This window comes from Cervus canadensis, chromosome 18, assembly GCF_019320065.1.
Source record: "Cervus canadensis isolate Bull #8, Minnesota chromosome 18, ASM1932006v1, whole genome shotgun sequence".
NCBI classification, from domain to species: Eukaryota; Metazoa; Chordata; class Mammalia; order Artiodactyla; family Cervidae; genus Cervus; species Cervus canadensis.
The window spans coordinates 63307505-63329368 of record NC_057403.1 but is presented as its reverse complement, the minus strand read 5'-3'; the positions used below and the strand labels follow the sequence as shown (position 1 = coordinate 63329368).

The following is a 21864-nucleotide window of genomic DNA, read 5'->3' as shown; positions in this document are numbered from 1 at the left end:
ACAGGACGGGGCAGCTGGGCGGGCACTCACAAGAGGAGTTCTCAGGGGCGCCAGCTGCCCCGCGGTGAGACCAGCTCTCCTTCCCCAGGCACAGAGTGACTGCGGGCCCCTGGGCCCCAGAGCTCAAAAACAGATGTCCTGCCAAGTGGAGGGCCAGTGGACCTCCGCCATCCCTGTGGTCCCCGGCCTCAGCCCTGCCCCTCCCCCGTCTCCCTGGACCCTGTTCCAGGCCCCAGCTGGCTTCCTGGCTGGCTGCTGGCCCTGGCTTTCACCCCAAAGGGAGCCACTCATAAACAGGAAATGCTTCCCGATGTGATGCCTGCTCTGGGCGCCGTTGCCAGCCCACAGGCTGAGGGCCTTATCCAAGCGGCAGTGTTGACTGGTCCCACCAGCTGTGGGGGAGGGGGTGCTCTGGAGCACTCCACTCTTTGGGGCGAACAGTTGGGGGTTTGTCGGGCCTGAGGGACACGTGTCCCGAGGTTGGGCTCCACCAGCCTGTGGCCCCCTCCGGCAGCCCCCACTTGCACTCAGGCCTTGACGCTGAGCCCCTCTGCCCCCTTGCACAGAGACGGTGTGAAGGTGGCACCCAGGTCGCAGAAAGCAGACTCCCCGGGCATCGACTACGCGGAGCTGCTGCAGCACTTCGAGCGGGTCCAGAAGCAGCACCTGGACGTGAGACACCAGCGGAGCGGGCGCGGGGACCACCCGGACCGGAGGGCGCTCCTCTGACGGCCTGGCGCGGAGACCGGCCCTCGGAGTGGGCCGTGAGCACTGGGGCTCTGCAGGCCTCCTCCCCGCGGCACCCAGGGCTCTGCCTCGGGGGCAGGGTGGTGGGCTGGAGGCGCTGACCACCATGCTGCTCTCAGCCCAGCCCCGGGCCCCCAGCACAGCCAGCTGCACTTGGGATCAGACAGAGCTGGCTTCCCATCAGGGTGGGGCCGCAACCTCAGACATCCCCGTTTTCTGGAATCGGGTTCTTTCTAACGCTCTCTTATAAAGAGCTTGACACCCCCCAAGCCCACCAGAGCTCTGACCTCATGCAGATGTGTGTACATACATGTATATGCGTCTGTGTGCACATAGGGACCAGCACAGAGATTCGTATGAAGGACGCACCCCAGCCCCAATAAAGAAGTGACAGAAAACTCTCCACCCACGCCTGGCCTGCTCCTTCCCACGGGTGCCCGCCCCGCTGATGCTCAGCTGCCCTGGGACCTTGCTGCGATCCTAGAGACCTATTCTCATGCCCCCAGGCTTTGGGAAGCCTCAGATAGGCCCACTGATCTCCCAGGTGGCTCTCGTGGGGCCCTGGAGTAGGAGAGAAAGGCCTTGGGTGGGCTTTTCCCCAGAGACTCAGCATAGGCCCCGGAGGGTGGGTTTCCCCCCCTGGAATCTCCAGGACAGGAAGACAGGCAGAATTCATCATGGCCCACGTGCACACACATGCGCATCCTACGTGTGTACCCAGGCATCAGAGAGGGGAGGAGGGCTCGCCTCTGTCCTGCTGGTCCCACGGCCCCAAACCCTGAGGATTGGAGCCCACCATCCACAGAGGCCCGGCCTGGGGCACCCCGCGCAGGTGGCATCAGCACGGGCCCTACTTGGAAAAGGAGCCAGAGAACAACTGGAGGAGGGTCCAAACTCCTGTCCCGGGGATAAAATGTCCCAAGGCGGGCGGCCTCCGGGACACCGTACGCCCCTGCTAAGTGTGGTGTATCCATCCCACGGGATGCGCCCCAGGACCTCAGCTTGCTCCCCTCTTCTGAAAGCGCGGGGAGACACACACCCCCGACCCTTGACCAAAGGCCGGAGCCTGGTGGTGAGCCCTTTCCCGGGGCGGCACCCAACCGCCGGCCCCACCCCCGCGGGGAAGCCAGGCAGCGCCGCCCCCGGATCTCGGCGACGCCTGCGCCCGCCGGGCCTGCTCGAACTGCCAGTTTGGCCGCGCCCGGGCTCGGATTTCAAAGCCCGGGCTCCGGGCGGTGAATGGGCCGGCGCCCGCCCGGCCTCCCCGCAGACCCCTCCCCGCGGCCCGCCCCCCGCGCCCACGTGACACCCCGGCCTCCGCACTCGGGTTACGGCCGCCGCGCCAGTCCCCGCGCCGAGGCTGCGCCGCCCGCCGCCCGCGCCGCGCCCCCTGCGCCGTCCGCCAGCCCCGCCGCGACATGGCCCGCGCCGCCCCGCGGCGGCCCGCGACCCCCGAGCGCGGCGCGGCCGGCCGCTGAGCGCGGCCCGGAGGCGCCAGGCCCGGCCCGGCCTCGGAGCGACAGCCGCCGCGGCGCGGGTCCCAGCGCCCTGCCTGCGCCGCCGCCCGGCCCGAGCATGGAGACGGCGGAGAAGGAGTGCGGCGCCCTGGGCGGGCTCTTCCAGGCCATCGTCAACGACATGAAGGTAACGGGCGCGGATGCGGCGCGGGTGCGTGTCCCCTTTGGGGACGCGTGGCGGCGGGCAGCCGCGTCCCGCCGTGTCGGAGCGGCCCCGCATCTGTGTGCCCTTGTCTGAGCGCGTCTGGCCTGCGTCTGCCGTGCGCCCTGCTCTCCGGGCGCCCGTCGTGGGGGGTGTGGGCGCTCGTGTGTCTGGGTGTCCGTGCGATACCCGGGGTCCGTGCCCCTGGTCGCCCGGGTCGCAGCGCCCCCTTGGGGTCGCGACCTGAGCCTGCGCACACGCGGGCTTCCCGCGCCCCAGACCCCCAAACCAAGAATGGGGATTTGGCTCCGGGGGCGACTCACGCCCCTTTAAAGGGTCCAGGGTCTCTCCGGCCTCCGCCCTCTACCACCCTCGTGCCCCACTTCCCCGCCCCCGACGGCCCCGGAGCCCAGACAATGCTGTCACCGCCAAAGCAGCGAAAAATAATAAAGCAGGGAACCGTTAACTCCTTCCCTGCCAGCCTCGCCTCTGCGCCTGCCGCCCGCGTCCCAAACAAGCTCCTGGACTCCACGGTCTGCTCGATGAGTGCCCCAGGCCCCAGGGCCTCTGACCCACCTTGGGGGGAGGAGGGAGAAGGTGGGGCTGAGGGAGCAGCCCCAGGGGAGGGCTGCTGCTGCTCCAGGCTCTCAGCTCCAGCCCCTCTCCCGGATGGCCCAAGGTCAGGCTGCAGCGGGCCACCACCTCCTGGCCCACACTGGCTCACCAGGTGGGGAAACCGAGGCTGGGAATGGCTCAAGGTCACTAAGGAGACTGCTGGACAGCCTGTGACCTCACCCGTCACTGTTGATCCGGGGAGCGAGGGGGTCCTCGCCCCCGAAGAGGCTGGGGCTTGGCGGAGTGGCCCAGCTGACTGGGCAGAGAGGAGGGCCAGCCGCAATGACAGGCGGGGGCCCAGCAGGCCGCGCCTCTCCCCTTCTGCTCTAGGGCGGGGTGGCCGGGCAGGAGGGAATGGGGAACTCCTCAGAGCCCCCCGGCCTGTCACCCTCCCCAGTGCACAGCCTGGCATCCTACAGTGACATCGCAGGCCCTGGGAGGACACACCACAGTGCCCAGGCAGGCCTTCAGGGGGGCTGCCAGATCCCTGTGTCCCCCACCCCCAGGAGACCCGGGGCCACCCTCCCCCAGAACTGCAGGGTTGGCAGCGTGCATCGGTGCCCCTCAGTGCCCCACACGGGGTGCTCCCCTGAGACCCCGTCCCCCCAGCTCCACCTCCAAGCCCTCTGCTGGCCCCCGAGTCCTGGCTTCCCGGCACCTTCAGCAGACCCTGCTGCCCTCTGAGCGTCACAGCCTTGGCACCACGTTTCCGTTCCAGACCACCCTCCCCGGCCACTCCCAGGGCTGGCGGGGGGGCACCTTCCCGCACCTTGTCCTGCTGGCATCCTCACCACTCGCGCTGCGGAGAGCAGCCGCTTTCGCTCAGAGAAGCGGGCAGGACCGTCTCCCCGCCTCCAGGCAATTTGCGAGGAACTTGGGGATGAGACCGAAGGAGATGGGTCCAGATTGTAGCAAGCGGCTCGGGATTTTCTGACGTGGGGAGGCAAACTCGGAGAGGTTCCACCTGGCGGAATGCTGAGCCCCACTAGTCCCCCGCCTGTGACACAGGCTTGTGTCTGGGCCAGGGACAGGGCAGGGACGCGGGCCGCCTGGAGGCCGGTCATCTGGATTTGGGGGATGGCTTCCGCTGTTTCGCCCAGTGGCTTGAGCCACAGAAGCAGCGGGGTTTCCACAGAGGAAGGTGGCCAGGGTGAGGAGACGGAACTTGCCTGCAAGGCCCCGCAAGAGCCCACCCAGGGCTGCAGGCCCAGAGCCTGGCATGGGGGGTGGCCGAAGAGGAGAGGGGGGCTGCACCTGAGGCCTGGGGGGCACGGCTCAGGGCAGAGGGGCCCCGGGAGCATTCCCTGCCTGTTCCGCCTCATTTAAGCAGCCCAGATGCCCCCCGAAGCTCAGAGAGGGGCAGGGACTTGCCCGGGATGACAGGGCTGGGTGCAGCTCCAGGGCTCGGCCTGCACCTTCCGGAAACGGGGTCACAACCTGCCTGCCCCCAAGAGTGGGCAGTGTCACGCAGGTCCCGGCCGGGTGGCAGAGGCAGAGACTGCGTGTCCACTCTGTCCGCAGCGTCAGCCAAGCGCTGTCTGTGTGCCGGGCCGTGAGCTGGTGCTTCCCAGGCGGCCTTCACACCGGCCTGCTCCCGCGCTCATCTCTCAGGGGAGCAAACAGGCGCAGAGGGGAGCCTCCCGCAGAGCCCCTCTCCCGGGGTGCAGTCTGGGCCACTCACCTGTACAGCCCGGGGCCTGCCCACCGGAGCACCCCCTTGACGAGCGTGTGACTGCCCCCCCAGAGCTGCCCGCTCCTCTCCCAGTACTGGGGTCCCCACCCCTCCCCACCCTGGGTACCCAGATACTCACCTTCCAGACCCCGAAGTAAAGGGGGTGTTCCTGCCATGCAGCGACCAGTCAGACCTGGGGTCAGAGCCTGACCCCCACACTCGGTAGCCGTGAACAAGCCAGTTAATCTCTCTGAGCCTCAGTTTCCTCATCTGTAGAATGGGGGTGATGACAGTGATGACCTCAAAGGGTTGCTGTAAGGACTCAGTGTGACCCCACAGTGAGAGGGCTCGGCCAGGCGCCTGGCCCACCACACTCTTGACCCCAGTCACAGTCCCTCTCACCATCAAGACCACGAGCCCCGAGGCCTCGAGCCTGCCTGACAGACGGGCGCAGCCCGCGTGAGGGGACGCTCCTGGGCGCCGGCCCCTCGAGCTCGCCTCTGGGCTCATCATGACTTCCCAGTGGGCGCTTAGAGGCCAGGAGCTCCTGTCCACCTGCTGAGGAGGGGCCGGGCCTGGCCCCCAACCCCCACCCTGTCCCCTCTGCCCCGGGAGGACCGAGATTGGGAGGGCCGGGGGTGGAGTGAGCCTGGGGGCTGTGAGGGTGCCACTTCAGTGGGGTCCTGTCTCCCCTGCTTCTCCCAGCCCCTGGCTCTCAGATAGAGGCTGCCAAGGGGCTGAGACGCCTTCCCAGGACCGCTGCCTCTGCACCCCTGCCCCCACGGCCTTGTCTCGGGCTGGGGGTGCTGAGCAGGGTGGTGCCAAGTCCTCAGGAGAGCCAGGGGAGACCCAGGCTCCTTCACCCTAGGCTGTGCCGCACAGACCGCCCACCCACAGCCTCCGCCTTCCCGCCCCAGCCTGTGAACCTCTCAAATATTTGCTTTCCCTGGGCACTGGCTGGGCTGGACTGGGAGGGGAGGGTGTTTCTGAGGCTCCCAGAAGCTGCCCTGTCCTTCCCACTCCAGCAGGCTGGCCTCCCTGGGGTTCCAGCCTGGCAGAGCCTCCCCGCTGAGGCCTTGGGCACTGGGGTCTGCGCCTTCCCCCTTCCCACTGGAAAAGCCCCGGCTTCCAGCGCCCCATCCCACATGGAAGGGAAGGTCAGAAGAACCTTGGGGCCTCGCTGACCTGGGGTTCTTCTTCAAGGATCAAGGCTTCCTTCCACAGGGCCGTTGGGCCGGGACCCAACAGCCATGGGAGGCCCATTAGCCAGAAAAGCCCTCTGATCACACTGGACAACTTGATCGTCAGGAGCCCAGCCTCTCTATTGGGAAACCCCCTCCCAGCTCAGAGCTTTGAGCCAGGCTGGGATAAAGGCCACACTGTGTCCCCAGGAGGGGCGGGGAACCGGGGGTGGAGAAAGGTGGCCCTGTTGGCCGCACAAGGCCCCATTCAGCCTGGGCCTGACGGTCCCGGGCAGGCTGGCCAGGCCCCGCAGCAGCCGTGGTCCCCCGGGGCCTGCGATGGGCGGGTCAAGCTGGCAGCAGCTTCCGGGGCACGGGGCACTCATTCAGATCCAGCATGTCTCGCGCTCCCCACGGCTCACGGTGCCTCTGCCCCCAGGCCACGCGGACCGTCCAGGGCTCTGTCCGGGGACACAGTGCCCCTCGTGTGGCCCGCCCAGTCCCCCCATGCCCTCCCACCCGCAAGGAGACGCGGCCTGCCTCTCACTGCTTCCGTCCCCCTTGAGGATGTGGGCCACCGCTGCTCACAGTGGCTGGGGTTCCTGAGCGTTTGGGAGCACAGGGCGGGCAGAGGTGCCTGTTTCTGGAGCCAGGCCTTCTTCATGCCTGTGTCTGCCCCCAGAGGAGCCCCGGAAGCCCCCTCTCCACAGGGGTGAGGCTGCTTTCTCAGACACGGCCCGGGGTCTAGACCGGGCATGAGGGGGCCCGGCCCAGGGGGCCCCTCGTGGCGGCTCACTGCCTCTCCCGTCCCCTCCACAGAGCTCCTACCCCATCTGGGAGGACTTCAACTCCAAGGCCACGAAGCTGCATTCCCAGCTGAGGTGAGGGTGCCCCAGCTGGGGAGAGGTCAGGGCGTGAGGCCACCCTCCACTGACCGCCCCCCGCCCGTCTCCCCAGGACCACCGTGCTGGCTGCTGTGGCCTTCCTGGACGCCTTCCAGAAAGTGGCCGACATGGCCACCAACACGCGAGGTGGGGAGGGCACGCGGCCGCAGGTTGGGCTTGCACGCAGAACGGCGGAGTGGGTGTGAGCCCGAGAGGACCCGGGCCCAGAGTCGGGACCTTGGGTCCTGCTCGCCCGTGGAGGGGGCTCTCTGGAGAGTGAGCCTCGCGTCACCAAGCAGGAGCGGGTGACAGACAACAGGGATGTTCTGGGCGGGGGGGAGGGGGGCACGCCTGTCTTGCTGCCGGCTGGCTGGGTTGACCCCTCAGCCAGTGTTCACACTCTGTAGGTGAGTCTGTGGCTCTCTCCCTGTCTGCCTTTCGGGGCACACACGGGGCAGGGGAAGATTCCCTTGCTGGCCTTGGCGGCTCCGCGACCTTCTGGTACAAGCAGTGGGGACCGGGGGCCCCTGCTCCTTGGCTGGTGAGACCAAGGTGACGGGCAGCTGCTGGCACCCTCATGCCTGCATCTGGGCACATCTGGAGGGGATCCTGGGAGGGAGGGAGGGAGGGGTTTTGTTGGCTCCTTGACCCGTCTTTGGTGTGGGCCACTCCCGTCTGGGGTTCGGGGACAGCTTTTGGCCTGACCACTTGGAGAGAAAGATCAGCTCTCCTGCCAGGGCAGCGGAGTCGCAGAACGGGGCACGGCTGGGCGGCCAGATGGGGATGCCGGGAGCTGTGCGGGCGGTGGGGTCGCAGGCTGGGGACTTCGGGGCCGGCGGGCTGCAGGCTCGGCTCGCGGGTAGGACGCGCCCCCGCGTGGCCCGGGCTGGGCCTGCAGGAGCCCGGCCGCCCCGCCCACGCGGCGCTTGCCCCCAGGGGCCACGCGGGACATCGGCTCGGCGCTCACGCGCATGTGCATGCGCCACCGCAGCATCGAGACCAAGCTGCGGCAGTTCACCAAGTGAGTGCGTTCGCGCCGGGGGCGGGGGTCGCGGGAAGACCCCGGGTTGGCCCTGACCCGCCCTCCGTCGCCCACAGCGCGCTGCTGGAGAGCCTCATCAACCCGCTGCAGGAGCGCATCGAGGACTGGAAGAAGTCGGCCAACCAGCTGGACAAGGATCACGCAAAAGGTAGGTCCGGGCCCCGCCGCGCCCTCCAGCTCCCCACTGGCAGAAACCTGGTCATAGCGCCGCTCTCTCGCTCTCTGCACAGAGTACAAACGAGCGCGGCACGAGATCAAGAAGAAGTCTTCGGACACGCTGAAGCTGCAGAAGAAAGCACGCAAAGGTGAGCCCCGAGCGGCCGCAGCGGCGCAGCCCCGCGGGCCCCTGCACAGCCCCGCCGTGCCCAGGGCAGCGTCCTACCTGAGGCACCCCGTTGCTGGACGCCTCTGGGGTGGGCAGAGGGGGTGCCTGCCGCCTCGGACTGGACGCCCTGCTCGGGAGGCGGCGGGAGGCCCCGCCCCCGGGAGCGGCTCTATCCATCCGGCTCTTTCACACGGTCTCTCTCTGTCTCTCCTCTCCTCCCCCCACCCCTCCTGTAGAGCTGCTTGGTAAGTCAGATGCCCGTCCCCACTGCTCTCCCTCCGTCTCCCTGTCGCTTTGTCTGTCTCCCCCGGCTCAGGGCCATTGGAGGAGCCTCTTCAGGCCAAGGAGGAGCGAGGAAGGTGGTCGGTCAGCGAGGGAGGGGCTGGGGCCGAGGCCGGGGCTGTGCGGGGTCCGCGTGCCAGGCCAGGAGCGCTCGGGTGGGCAGGGTGGGGGCCGGGCCCCCCAGGGCCCTTGCCCCCTGCTCTGCCGCACCCCCACGCCTGTCTCTTGTCGCTCTCCGTGGTTCTTTCGCTGCTGCTTTGTGTCGCTCCTGCTGTTGTTGTGCATCTTTCCTGAGCCGAGTGGGGAACCCCATGAGACACCCCCTCTCCCACGCCCCGGGCCCAGCCCGCAGCCCCGCCCCATGCTCTACTCTGTTGGCTTCCACGCTCCCTCCCTGGGCCGGGGATGGGGGGCGCCTCACCCCACAGGCAGTGGCGGCGACTGTGTCCCGGGGACAGAAGCTTCTGCTCTCCTGGAGGTCTCCGCCCGACTGCCCTGAGCACAGCTGCTCCGGGTGGCCCGGGCTGCCCAGGGCTCTGCTCGCCCCAGGGCCTGGGTGGCTTTGCAGCTTTGGTGTCTTTCCTGTGTGCTTGTCTGTCTGTCCTCTCTGCCTGCACTGGGGACCAGCCTTTCCACGAGCCCCGGCGTCCTGGCTGCCCTCCCCGGTCCCTGGGCCCCCCGGAAGTGCCCAGCCTCACGGCCAGGGATCCCACTGGGGGCCCGAGCCTGGGATGCAGTGGGCCGGCCCGCGTCCCCAGCGCGGCCTCTCGTCCCCACCCCCCAGGGAAAGGAGACCTGCAGCCCCAGCTGGACAGCGCCCTGCAGGACGTGAACGACATGTACCTGCTGCTGGAGGAGACGGAGAAGCAGGCGGTGCGCCGGGCCCTGATCGAGGAGCGCGGGCGCTTCTGCACCTTCATCACGTTCCTGCAGCCCGTGGTGGTGGGTCCCGCGGGCACACGGAGCCCTGCTCAGCATCTCCACGATGCGGCCAGTTGAGGGGCCCTCACCAATCCCAAGAGGTCCCGAGGACTGTCGCCCGAGCCGCGTGGGCGGGGGGGAAGGGTGAGGGAGGGGTGGCCGGGCGGGGAGGGCCGGGAGGCTGACTCACTGCCCTGTCAGAACGGCGAGCTGACCATGCTGGGGGAGATCACCCACCTGCAGGGCATCATCGACGACCTGGTGGTGCTGACCGCGGAGCCGCACAAGCTGCCCCCCGCCAGCGAACAGGTGCGGCCAGCCCCAGGGACAGCCCGCCTTGGCTGGGGACAGTGGAGGAGGCAATGGGAAGGCGTGTGGGGAAGCAGCTGGGCACAGAAGGCCACCCCTATGGGTTCTAGGGGCACCTGCCCACACAAGCAGGGTGTGCCCGGGACCCGGCGGGGCCTCACACTGGGCAGACGGCCGCACGTCCCGGCTGGATCCGCAGGGCCAGGCTCCGAGCAAGCCAGTCCTGATGGTGCCTCCGGCCTCCATGCCCACACCTGCCAGCTCCCGCACACACATGCAGCTGCCCCGTGGCCGCCCTGCCCAACTCTCAGCACCAGGCTCCCGCTGCACCAGGGGCAGTCCTCACTGACAGCACCGTGGCGCTCCTCTCGCTCGGCGCTTACTGTGTGCCCAGCCCCATGCCGAGCCCTTCCCATGGGTCACCTAGTTCAGTCCCCTCCACGCCCTCTAAGACAGGAGGGATCAGCTGCATTTCCCAAGGGAAAACAGGCTCAGAGAGGACAAGCGGCTCGCCTGGGGGCAGAGCAGAGCCAGGGTTGGACCCCATGGTCTTGCACAGCCACTCTGGGCCGACTCCTCCACCAGCCCCAGGGAGTCCTCGGGAGCACCAGGTTCCCCCGTGTCCTGGCTGGGCCAGCATCCCTGAGAAGCAGAGAGGGCACAATCTCCCCGGCATCCCCTCGCTGTCTGGCAGCCCTGCCTTTTGTCCCTGAGTGAGGAGCTGGCTTTAGGAAAAGGCTGGGATGCAGAGGGCTTCCGAATCCCCGAGATCTCCTCTGGGGCCTGGTTCTCAATCGGGAAGGCCCTGCCAGCCCTCTGGAGGGAGACTCAGGGAAGTGCGGAGGCTTTCTGCGGGGCTGGGCTGCCCCAAGCGACCCCATCCACGTCCCTGTCCAGGTGATCACAGACCTGAAGGGCTCAGACTACAGCTGGTCGTACCAGACCCCACCCTCATCGCCTAGCAGCTCCAGCTCCCGGAAGTCCAGCATGTGCAGGTCAGCGGGGGACTGGGTGGGGGCAGGGAAAAGAAATGGGGGAGGTCCCCCAGAAGTCCGTCAGGAATTGCTTTGTGGCCCCAGAATTCATGCAACTGCTGCATCGTCAAGGAATCTGCAGGCACAGGGAAAATACACTCACATTGCAAGACTGCTGCTAGTGCAGGCGTAGGGGACAGGTGCGGGGCGGCGGCAGGGAAGGATGCGCCAGCTGCCCTGTCAAATGCTGTTTGCATTTTCTTCATTGAATCCTAACACCACTCCATCAGGTACGGTATTGTCTCCGTTTCATGGAGGGGGAAGCTGAAGTACAGAATGCCAGCATTAACCCCTCAGCTCAGCCGGGCCCAGCACAGCCTGGGCAGCAGTAAGAATCTAAGATGGGGAAGGCATGTGCGGAGGCTCCAAGCTTACCTGTGGACACTGTGGCCTGGCTGGTCCCTGTGGGCAGCTGCCACAGGGCCAACCCTCAGCCCAAGCTAGCCCCGGGGGCTGTGCAGGGCCAGGGCGGGGCTGGCCAGCAGGCAGGCTCAAGGTCGGGGCGCTTCCTGGGAGGGGTCTGGATTCAAGGCTCCCTGGGCGGGGGTCGGTCTTTGAGCACAGAGCAGGTTACTGGTGGGGAGACTCCTCTGTGCCAGGCACACTTTCTCTAGAACCACCTTGGCTGGGCACCCAGGCCGTGGGCGGTGACCCAGGGAGAGCAGGTGCTGCTCCCGCAGGGAGGGAAGGGTCCACGGCAGCTGGAGGCTCTTCAGAGCCGGGGTGGGTGACTGACGCAGGAGGGAGGTTGACCCCCGGGGTCACCCGTGGCCAAGGGTGGGGGCCGGGGCCTCCCGGGTCGCGCTCGGGAGGATGGTGACCTTCACTGCCAGGAGCGTTGCCCAGCCTGGACACAGATGCAGAGAGGATGAGCTACAGAGGTGGAAAGGGGGAGGGTGGTGGCGAGTTTAGGACCAGCGCCCCACTCTAGACGTTCTGTCAGGATCTGGTAGCAAATACCAGACTTTGAGAAGACAGTCAGGACCCGACTCGCGTCTGGTTGTGGCCTGACTGGGAAGTGTTGACGCGTGGTGACTCGGTCTCCACCTCGTCAGCCTGAGGTGCCTTGCCTCAGGGTGCCTGGCGGAGGCTCCTGGGGCAGCGGGCAGCCCCGCCCCCCGGCCCGCAGTCTGGGACCCCGCTGCTCTGGCCCGTGGTCTCGGGGCCTGGTCTGACCCTGTCTTTTCCTCCCCCCGCCCGCCTCTCTGCCCACCCTCGTGTGTTGCCCTCCCACACGCGCCCTGTGTCTCCCTGTCTGGCCGCCGTGCCCCTCCCTCCCCAGCGCCCCCAGCAGCGGCAGCATCGCCAAGGGTGGCGGCACCCCCTGGCCCGGGGGCGCCCAAACGTGCTCACCCGGCCCCGCCTGTCGCTACCGCAGCCTGGCGCAGCCCACCCCCGCCACCCGCCTCTCCAGCGTCTCCTCCCACGACTCCGGCTTCGTCTCCCAGGACACCACCTACTCCAAGCCCCCCTCGCCCATGCCTTCAGACATCACCAGCCAGGTGAGGGGCGTCTGCTGAGCTCATGCCAGCGCCGGGCCATCCACACTGTGGGGATCCACACTCTCAGCCTACCGCCGCTGAGAGCAGCCTGCAGGCCCCCAGGACCGCTGCGCCCAGACCAGCCTGAGCCCACTGCCCCAGGGCAGGGGAGGGGAAGGTCTGGAGGAGCCTGCCAGCTCTGGGCCCCGTGACCCCCGTGCCAGGGCTGGCTGAGATGGGGCGGGTGGCCCGCGGAGGCGTCCCCAGGAGCCCCAGGATCTGCGGGCATCTTCCCCCACTCTCACTCTGAACACGAGGACCCCTTCAGAGGCAGGCTCAGACCCTCAGGTGCTGTGAGAGGCACTGGAGGGGCTAGGGCAGAGGACATGGGGTCAGGCTGCGTGCCCAGGCGCCCACCGTGGCCCTGGCCTCCCTCCGAGCCCAGCGTTCTGCAGGCTGCCCTCTCGCCAAGGATGTGCCCACGGCATGCCCAGACTGCCCTCCTCGGCAGGCCCACTCCTGTCGGCACATGGACACACGCTCCAGCACCGTCCCTCCTCAGCCTCCTCCAGCCGCCTTGCCTCTTCTCCTCAGCGAAACTGCTCAGGAGCCTTGTCCACACTGACCGCCTCCGTCTCATTCCCCACCCACTCCTGTCTGCGTCACCTTTCCGTAACGGAAAAGCTAGCATAATTCACTCTCCTGTGCCCTTAATCCATGTATGCATATGCCTTTGAGACTATTAGGTCCATACAGCTTTAAAATGTTAACTCGCAGGGAACTGGATCTCCCCACGTGATGTAGCTGACCCTCTGTTGCTTGTGCATTTTCTAGCATAGAGTGAGTCTGTTTTGTTTGATTTTACTGCACCTACTTCAGCTCAACATTTATGTTATCATTTCCTATCTCTTAGCTTTTAAACTCACTATGTCCTTATGTTTTAGATGAGTCTCTCGTAAACAGCATATGCCTAGATTTTCTTTTCTTATCCAGGCTGACAATCTCTCTCAACTGACATTTTTAAGTCCTTTCACATTTATTGATATTACTGGAATATTTGGACTTCTGTCTTTTTTATTTCTGTTCACTCTGTTTTATCTGTGCTGCTTTTGTTTCTTCTCTTGCTTTTTGTTTGTTTTTTCTTCCCGCATTATTTCCTTCTACTGGATTTTAGGTTATACTTCCTTCCTTTCTTATACATGTTACCTTGAAATTTTACAACGCATCCTTAGCAAAGTCCTAACCCAGGCTCCTGAATCATTCAAGGACCTTAACAGGTACTTTAACTTCGGTCACCTACCCCCTCCCCTTATAAGCTATTTTATGCTATTTTCTTTCTTATCATCAATTCTAGGGAATTGACATTTTTCTTCTTAATTTCATCATTATCTTATACGTAAGTATCTGTTAGATTTACCTGTGTGTGTTTATACCTTTTTTGTTCGTTTTCTCCTTTTACAGTCATTTTGCTTCTTTCTGAAGTAAAATACATCCTCTAAAGTTCTTTAGAATGGGTCTGTAGTAGTAAACTCGGGTCTTGTTTTTCTGTAAACAGGCTCCACTTTTTTCCTCTTCCTTGAAAGCTGGTTTTGCCAGGGAGGCAGGGCTGGGCACCAGTTGCTCTGCCGCCACACTCCGAGGGTGTCTCCCCGTGTCCTGGCCTCTGCTGCCGGCCGAGAGCCCGCTGTCCCCACTGCCGCGCCTTTGTGAGCGACCTGGCTGCTCTGCCTGGCCACTTGCGTTTTCCTGCAGCGTGTCTGGTTGTGGATTTTCTCCCTGACTCTCCCTGGGTGGGTTTGAGTTCCTGTCTTTGCACTCGTGTTTTTCATCGGTTCTAGGAGTTTGCAGGCATTCTCTGTTCTCACTCCTCTCTGCCCTCCTCTTGGTTCTCAGGGAAGCGTGCGTCAGGCCCTCTGGCCTTGTTTCTGTGTCTGCCCCCGCCACACCTCCCATCTCCGTGTTTCTCTGGATCATCTCTTCAGGTCTATCTTCCAGTGCACCTTCTCTATTTTACAGCAATTTAACCTGTACATGAAGGTTTATTTTTATTATTATTATCTTGGAATAACTCTAGCCTTGTAGACAATCTGTAAAAAGAGTACAGTTCCCACCCGCCCTCTGCACTCTCCCCTGAGGTTAACATCCCGTGTAACTACCAAGTTCTCAACACCAGGGGACCAGCATGGGCGCGACGCTGGTAGCCGCTGGCATACTGTGTTCACGTGATGCCAGCTTTCCCACTGGCAGGCTTTCCCAGCCCAGGAGCCCAGGCTCTGACACAGGCCTTCTGCTGCCTTTCACGCCGTGTCCTTGGGCTTCTCCGGCCTGCGATGGCTGCTCGGTCCCCCCTCCGCGACTTTGGAATGCTGTCGTGTGTTCTGTGGAACGTCGCTCGTTGCGGCTGTGTCTGCTGCCTCCCCGTAGTTAGAAGGGCAGGAGGAGCAGAGCAGCAGCTTTATTGCTGTTCCTCCGCCTCGTCAGCCTGCGTGTCCTACATTCTTTTCACATTAGCTGTTCTGGTAGGTGTTACGGTAACAGTGCCCTGTGTTTTTAATTTGCATTCCCCTAATGACTAATGAGGTTGAATGTTTTTTCATACTTTTAAAGGCCGTATCTTCTTTTTTTGAGGGAAATGTTCAGATCTTTTGTTGCTTTTTCTCTACTGGGTTGTATGTCTTTTTCTTGTTGATTTGAAGAACTTCTTATACACTGTGGCTACAAGTCTTTTCATCTAATAATCTGTTTTGAGTCTGTGGGGTTGCTCTTTTTCTCCTTTAATAGGAGTAAAATTCTAAAGTTCTTAATGTATGTCCAATTTATCCATTTTTTCCAATCGTTAGTGCTTTTTCTGTCCTGTTAGCACTATTTTTGTGTACTCCAGGGTCACAAAGATGTTTTCCTCCAAAAGTTTTTTTTTTTTTTTTTTTTGGCTCTGCTGCTCCGCTTGTGGGATTGTAATTCCCCAACCAGCAGATATTGAACCTGGGCCTTCAGCATGGAAGTGTGGAGTCCCAACCACTGAACCACCAGGGAATTCCCTGCAAAGCCTTTTTGTTTTACCTTTTTTCACTCAGATCTGCAGGTCATCTGGAATTGACTGTGTGTATGTGTGTTAGTATGAGAGATGGACAGGGAAGCCTGGCGGGCTGCAGTCCATGGGGTCGCAAAGAGTTGGACATGATTGAGCGACTGAACTGAACTGAAGGAGTCATTTTTTTCCATATGGATATCTAATTGACAATTTATTGAAAATCGCATCTTTTTCCTCTACTGCACTGTAGTGTGTTAACTTCGTCATAAAGCAGGTGTGTGTGAATGTGTAGCTGTTTCTGGAGTTTGTATTCTGTTCCACTGGTTGATCTGTCTGTTCTTATACCAGTAGGACACCGTCTTAATTATTGTAACTTTATACAGAACCTTGACACCTGGTAATAAAAGTCCTCTAGGTATGTTACTCTTCAATATTATCTGTTTTGGGTCCTTTGCATTTCCTTCTAAATTTTAATGTTAGCTTGCTAGTTTCCACTTTAAAAAAAGCAATCCCTGGGATTCTGACTGGGATTACATGTGTCTCTCCATTTTATTATGGCTTAACCTTCTTTCAATAATATTTTGCTGTTTTCATATGAGGATCTTGCACATATACCACTGGATTTTTTTCCCCTGGGTATTTGATATTTGTTGATGCTATTTTAAATTATTTTGGCTTTTTCAGAGTCTCTTACTTGTTTTTCAGCTGCTGATATTTAGCAATTTGATTTTTTTTTTTTTGTATATTGATCTTGTATCCAATAACCTCATTAAAAACACTTGTTAGTTCTGATAATCATAGAATGAATATTCTACATACACAATCAGGTCTTTTACAAACAATCAGTTTCTTTTTTTCTAGTCCTTTTGCTTTTTACTCCTTTTTACTTCTTTTTCATGCTTTATTGCACTGCTAGGACTTCTAGTACTTAATAGAAATGGTGATAGTGGGCATCTTTATCTTTCTCCAGCCTCAGAAAGAAAAGAATTGATATTTTTGCAGACAACTCTATCAGATGAATGAAGTTCCTTTCTATCACTAGTGTGAGTGTTTTTCATGAATGGATGTTGAATTTTTTCCACTGAGTTTTCCAAGCATTTTTTTCTTTTTCTGTTTTAGCAATTATATTGGTAAAACTCTCAATGTGTTTATTATTTTCTTTGAATCCTTACTTACAGAGTTTACTTTTCTTTTGGTCATCTTGGCTCATCATAAACTAAAAAAGTCTGGGAGTTGAAACCAAGATGCTTTAGAGACTGTGCCTTGGTGGGCACAGGACGCGGAGAGCTCCACCTGACCAGTCCCCTTCCAGACTTACGTCCGGTCGTCGGGCGGGCTCTCCGCCTCGCGCCTGCCCAGTCCCTCAACCACAGTGCTGAAGCCGCCTCTGCCCTGGGGGCCCTCGTGGTCCTGCTCTGCCCTTGCTGCTTTTTCTTCATCCTTTGTCTTGAGCTGGGGGCCTCCCGGGGCACCTGGTCCCTGCCACTGCCCAGAGCAGGAGCCTCCAGGTGTCCTCGGCCCTGTCTTCACTGAGCATCCGCCCCGCTGTTCTGTGAACAGTCCTGGGGGTCTCCATGGACACCCCGCTGCCCCACCTGCCAGACTCCAGCAGCCCCCGCGCCACTGGCCCTCCCTCCGTGGCGGGTAGGGTGCTTCCCTGATTTCTGTGACAGTCGCCTGTTCGCGGTCTTCCACGCCACTGGCAGGTCCCGTCACTCCTCTTTACTGGGCCGTCCTCTCCTTCCCAAGCGCTGAGGGCAGCCTGGCGTCCTGAGCCCTTTCTCTAACCACCCTCATCCTGACTGCCTGCGTCACCTGGTTCCGTCTGACGCTGCTGGATTTGTGACTCCAAACCTGACTTCTCCCTAAAGTCCAGATTGTTAAATACCGTTGCCGGCACTGCATCTGGGCTTAGACAGCTAACAGGCAGCCCCGCGTAACACTCGCAGGATGGAACCCTGGACTCCATTCCCCCCAGGCCTGCCCTTCCGAGAGAACGGTGACAAAGCCCCCAGCAGCTCGAGCCAGCACCGCACTGCCGTCCTTAGCGTCGCTCTTTCCCTGCTCGCCACGTGCAGGCCAGCAGCAGTCAGCCTTTTTGTTAATTCTTAGGAGTGTGGTTCTTGGGCTGCGGTGGGGTAGGTCCGCGCCGGGGGTGCGCTCTGGGTGCTGCTTTCTGCGCAGGCGCTGGCGGCGCAGGGCGTGGTGTGGGCGGGGAGGCCGTGGGGGGCTGAGTCAGGGCCCCCCACGTGCTGGCGCTGTGACCGGATGTGTTCTCTCCCTCCCCGCCTGCCACCCTGCCCCGTCCGCCTGCCCGCTCGCCTCCGCTTGCAGAAGTCCTCCAGCTCCGCATCCTCCGAGGCCTCGGAGACCTGCCAGTCCGTTAGCGAGTGCAGCTCCCCGACCTCGGTCAGTGCCCCCGACCTGCCCGGGCACTCAGGGAGGGACCAGGTCCGACCAGAGGGGTATGCGTACGCACACATACCCCACAAAAGAAACCTCCTGGGCACCCTCTGCAGCTGCTCCCCACATGCTCACCTCCTCCCTTCTGCGGGACAAGGAGCCCAGGAGGGGCTGGGGAGTCACAGTGCCCTGGGTGCTCTGCCCTCAGCCGTGAGGAGCGGGGCGCAGGGGCCTCCTGACCCGCCCGCCTCGCCCTCCAGGACTGGACCAAGGCCGGCCCCCACGAGCAGCCCGCAGGCACCACGCTGCAGCGGAGGAAGGACCGCGTGGAGCTCCTGCGAGACCCGGAGCCGGGCCAGGCCGGCGGGGGCGCCCCGGGCCCCAGTGGAGAGGAGGCCCCGCGGCCCCGCATGTCCCCCGCCACAATCGCAGCCAAGGTAAGGGCTGCTCCCAGGACGGATGAACCGGCCCCCCTCTCTCCCAGGCCAGCTCTAAGGCCCGGCAAGTGGCCACGGGGCCAGCCCGGGCCACCTGGGAGGACTGCCTCCCCGGCCGGGCGGAGCGGGAAGCAGGGAGCGAGGCTTCAGCCTGCCGTCTTCCCGCCCCCAGCACGGCGAGGAGGTGTCCCCTGCGGCCAGCGACCTGGCCATGGTGCTGACCCGCGGCCTGAGCCTGGAGCACCAGAAGAGCAGCCGGGACTCCCTGCAGTACTCGAGCGGCTACAGCACGCAGACCACCACGCCCTCGTGCTCCGAGGACACCATCCCCTCCCAAGGTAGGCCCCGGGGCTCGGGCTGGGGCCGCGCCTTCTCGGCCCGAGGCTCTGGGCTCACCGCGTCCCGTGCCCCGCCAGGCTCTGACTACGACTGCTACTCCGTGAACGGGGACGCAGACGGCGAGGGGCCCCCCGAATTCGACAAGTCGTCCACCATCCCTCGCAACAGCAACATCGCCCAGAACTACCGCCGCCTGATCCAGACCAAGCGTCCAGCCTCCACCGCGGGGCTGCCCACCGCCTCGGGGGCGCCCCCGGGCGTGGCCACCATCCGCCGCACGCCGTCGACCAAGCCCACCGTGCGCCGCGCCCTCTCCAGCGCCGGCCCCATCCCCATCCGGCCGCCCATCGTGCCGGTGAAGACGCCCACGGTGCCCGACTCCCCCGGTTACGCGGGGCCCACGCGGGCGGGCAGCGAGGAGTGCGTCTTCTACGCCGACGAGGCCGCCGCGGCCCTGGCGCCGGACCTGGCCAAAGCCTCCCCGAAGAGGCTCAGCCTGCCCAACACGGCCTGGGGCAGCCCGTCCCCAGAGGCGTCCGGCTACGCGGGGCTGGCGGCCCAGGACGACGAGGAGCAGCAGCAGCAGCTGGCCGCCAACCGGCACAGCCTGGTGGAGAAGCTCGGGGAGCTGGTGGCGGGCGCCCACGCCCTGGCCGAGGGCCAGTTCCCCTTCCCCTCCGCCCTGTCGGCCGCCCCCGCGGAGGAGACGCCCGCCCCACCCCCCGCCGCCCCTGGCGAGCCTCCGGCCGAAGACATGCTGGTGGCCATCCGGCGCGGGGTGCGGCTCCGCAGGACCGTCACCAACGACAGGTCGGCGCCCCGCATCTTGTGATGGCGCCTCCCTCCCTCCCGCCCCCCGGCCGGTGGGCAGCGGCGACTCACAGCAAAGGCACAGTCAGGAGTGAGCAGAGCCAGGCGAGCTTTTTTTTTTAAGTCACACGAGTCAAAGCCACTTTATTGGGAGGAGAAACCCAGCTTGGATTTCATGGTTTAAACAGGAAGTGACTTCTTAGACCGCGCCAGGAAGGAGCCTGCCGGCTTTGAACTGGATTTGGAGCCTGTTTCAACCTTTTCTTGCCTACTCTGCCCTTGCTCTCCCTCCTGCCAGGCTCTGCCCTTTCCCCACACGGGCGAGCCACAGAGTGTGCCCGTGCCCCCAGCGGAGGGGCCCACCTGCCTGGCGGGGCCCGCAGTGCACAGCTCAGGCAGCAGCGCCCAGCGCCTCCCCGTCTCCCCGGGGACAGTGGTCCCATGCCCGTGGCCAGGGCCTGCCACGTCCCTCTCCGTCACCCGCCGTCACCCCTGTCTCTGCGTCTCCCAGGCTCTCCTCCATCAGGGAGGCGGGGGGCCATGGAGGGGCCAGGGCTAGTGTCTGGTTTAACCCCAAGGCTCCACAGAGCGGCTGGCCGTTTGGGGGGGTCAGTGAAGTTAGGAGCCAGCCCACCCACTGGGGACGGGGGCCTGGGGCCCAAGTCGAGTCTCTCGGGGAGGACATGCAGGGTGCCTGCCGGGAGGAGGGTGGGGGCCCTGAGACAGCTTCCCTGCCTGCAGGTGGGGCTGGGGTGGGGTGGGGCGGGGCAGCAGGGAAGGCGGTGGAGGCCAGGCTGTCGGCCTGCCGGCCTCCCAGGAGCTGCTCAGAATCCCATCATCATCTGGGCACGTGGGGACTCTAACTCTGGTAACAGTTTCAGCCACCTTTGGGTCAGGGACTGAAACTGGAGAGGGTGGGGGGGTGGGTTCTTCTATGAATATGTAATAAAGTGAGCTGACCGAACAAGGACTGCGTGTGGGGACAGGGTAGCCGGTACAGGGTGTGTCCAAGAGTGCCTGAGGGACAGAGGGCCCTGTGGTGGCCTGACGGCCGTGGGAGGAAAACGAGAGCCGGCTCGGCTCCCGGGGCCGGGGGCAGGGGCAGTGTTTCCTGCAGCGTCCAGAGCAAAGCCACAATGCGCTGGGAAGGGGCCGGGGGCTGGGCCTCCCGCCCGTTTGCTGCAGGCCAAAGGGGGAGGGCTGCTGGGGGAGATTGGCTCTGACTCTGTTGTCAAAGGAGATGCCATTCCAGGGTGGTCCCGGGTGGCAGGACTGAGGTGGGGGAGTGCACCCCTCCACCCGCACAGCATGTTGCGCCAACTCTAAGCAGGTAAAAGCACGTGTGCCAAGGGCGAGCGGAGGGCTTCCTGTGACCCGCAGGCCCGCAGAGGGCGGCCATGCTGGCAGGGTCACGGGGCAGGGGCTCCTGGGGTCAGGAGAGCTGGCTCTTCCTGGTCTGGATGGACCCGGGGCTCCCGGTAGTTCTTGTTCCGGAAACGGGTCTAGGCACGGCCGCCAGGCGGGTGTGGGGAACCAGGGATGCCTCTGAGGGGCTCCCCAGAGGTCGGTGGAGGACGGTACCTGTAAGTCGCTAGGTGGGAGAAAGGAGCCTCGCTGAGCTGAGCGCACCCCACCTGGGGGAGGGCCGGGGGAGCAGACGGCCTGCACTTGGCGGCTTGGGCAGAGTGTACGCTTCCCCCCTAGGGTTTGCCCAGGTGGGCTGATTGAAGACGCAGGTTATCTGATGTGAGCAGGGTAAGGGGCAGTGGCGGGGAGGGGGGGTCCCAGGTCCCGTGAGAGAGAGCTTGCCCGGAGGAGGGGTGTGGCCTCGGGGACCCCAGGGGGGTGGGCATGGCACAGGCACCCCTCACCTAGACTGCGGGCCCCCCCTCCAGGCCACCCCCAGGGCTGTACATAGCTCCTCCACCCCCTTGACCGCCTCATCCCTCTAGTGACCGCCAAGTAGGCCCGCCCCTTCAGGATCCGAGCCAACCATCCCATGTTACAAACTTTGGTTTGGGGAACTTCTTTACGTTTGTTTCATTTTTTTCTTTTTGTACAGAGAAATATTCTATTCAAAGCGTCTTTTGACTGAAGTAACTTTTCTGGTGCTGTTGTTAACTTGTTCCTTTTTTTAATTTATTTCCCCTCCCTAGGCCTCCCCTTCTGGTTCCCACTCACTGTGTCTCCCCTCCACCACCCGCCCTGCCCCCGTGCCCCCATCCCATCTAAACCATTTTGTTTCTCTTCTGTCTGTTTCTGGATAAATTATCCTCTTCTTCCCCCCCACCCACCTCCCGCAGCCCACCCTCCCCTTGATTTAAATAGTCACTGCTACAAGTAACAAATGCACTGTGAAGATCCCAGTATTAATAAAGTTGTACTGTAATTAACACCGCTGTCTACCGGCTTCCTCCGCCGCCTGCGCCCCCAGCCAAGGAGCGCGGGGCTCCGTGTTGGCAGGGATGGAGTGGCCAGGTCTTGTGCCAGGACCCATGTGTCTGAGCGCCTCAGTTTCGTCCCTGCTGGGGGTGGTCTTGGGGCTGCCAGATGGAGGGAGAGAGGGCAGTATCCAGGACACGCTGTGGGGGATCAGCCCGACACCGCTGCTCCGTCAGGCTTCGTGGGCTGGGGCGGGGCTGGAGGGAACTCAGTCCCTCAAATATCCACCATTCCGGACCCTGGCCAAGGC

The 21864-nt window shown here is 63.2% G+C and overlaps 2 protein-coding genes across 8 annotated transcripts in view; both read left to right on the top strand.

Moving 5' to 3' along the window:
- VAC14 (VAC14 component of PIKFYVE complex) overlaps positions 1–1150 on the top strand; it is a 76329-nt gene extending 75179 nt beyond the window's left edge. The window contains exon 19 of the mRNA XM_043438070.1: positions 567–1150. Coding sequence (XP_043294005.1) covers positions 567–729 — 163 coding nt within the window. The 3' untranslated portion in view covers positions 730–1150. The remainder of the gene's footprint in view (positions 1–566) is intronic.
- Positions 1151–2157: 1007 nt separating this feature from the next.
- Positions 2158–21565, top strand: MTSS2 (MTSS I-BAR domain containing 2). Of its 7 annotated transcripts, none has more exons than XM_043438059.1 (15): positions 2158–2391; positions 6694–6755; positions 6832–6905; positions 7695–7779; positions 7857–7948; positions 8031–8105; positions 8362–8370; positions 9192–9349; positions 9530–9637; positions 10535–10632; positions 11954–12173; positions 17518–17592; positions 17847–18023; positions 18196–18361; positions 18440–21565. In XM_043438059.1, exons 1-15 carry the CDS (start codon positions 2323–2325, stop codon positions 19192–19194), a joined length of 2223 nt encoding a protein of 740 aa, XP_043293994.1. In that variant the 5' UTR covers positions 2158–2322; the 3' UTR covers positions 19195–21565. The 7 variants fall into 7 exon arrangements, with proteins under 7 accessions (XP_043293994.1, XP_043293996.1, XP_043294000.1 ...); XM_043438063.1 differs by having other exon boundaries at positions 2159–2391; positions 12050–12173; XM_043438061.1 differs by lacking the exon at positions 8362–8370.
- The last annotated feature ends 299 nt before the right edge of the window (positions 21566–21864 follow it).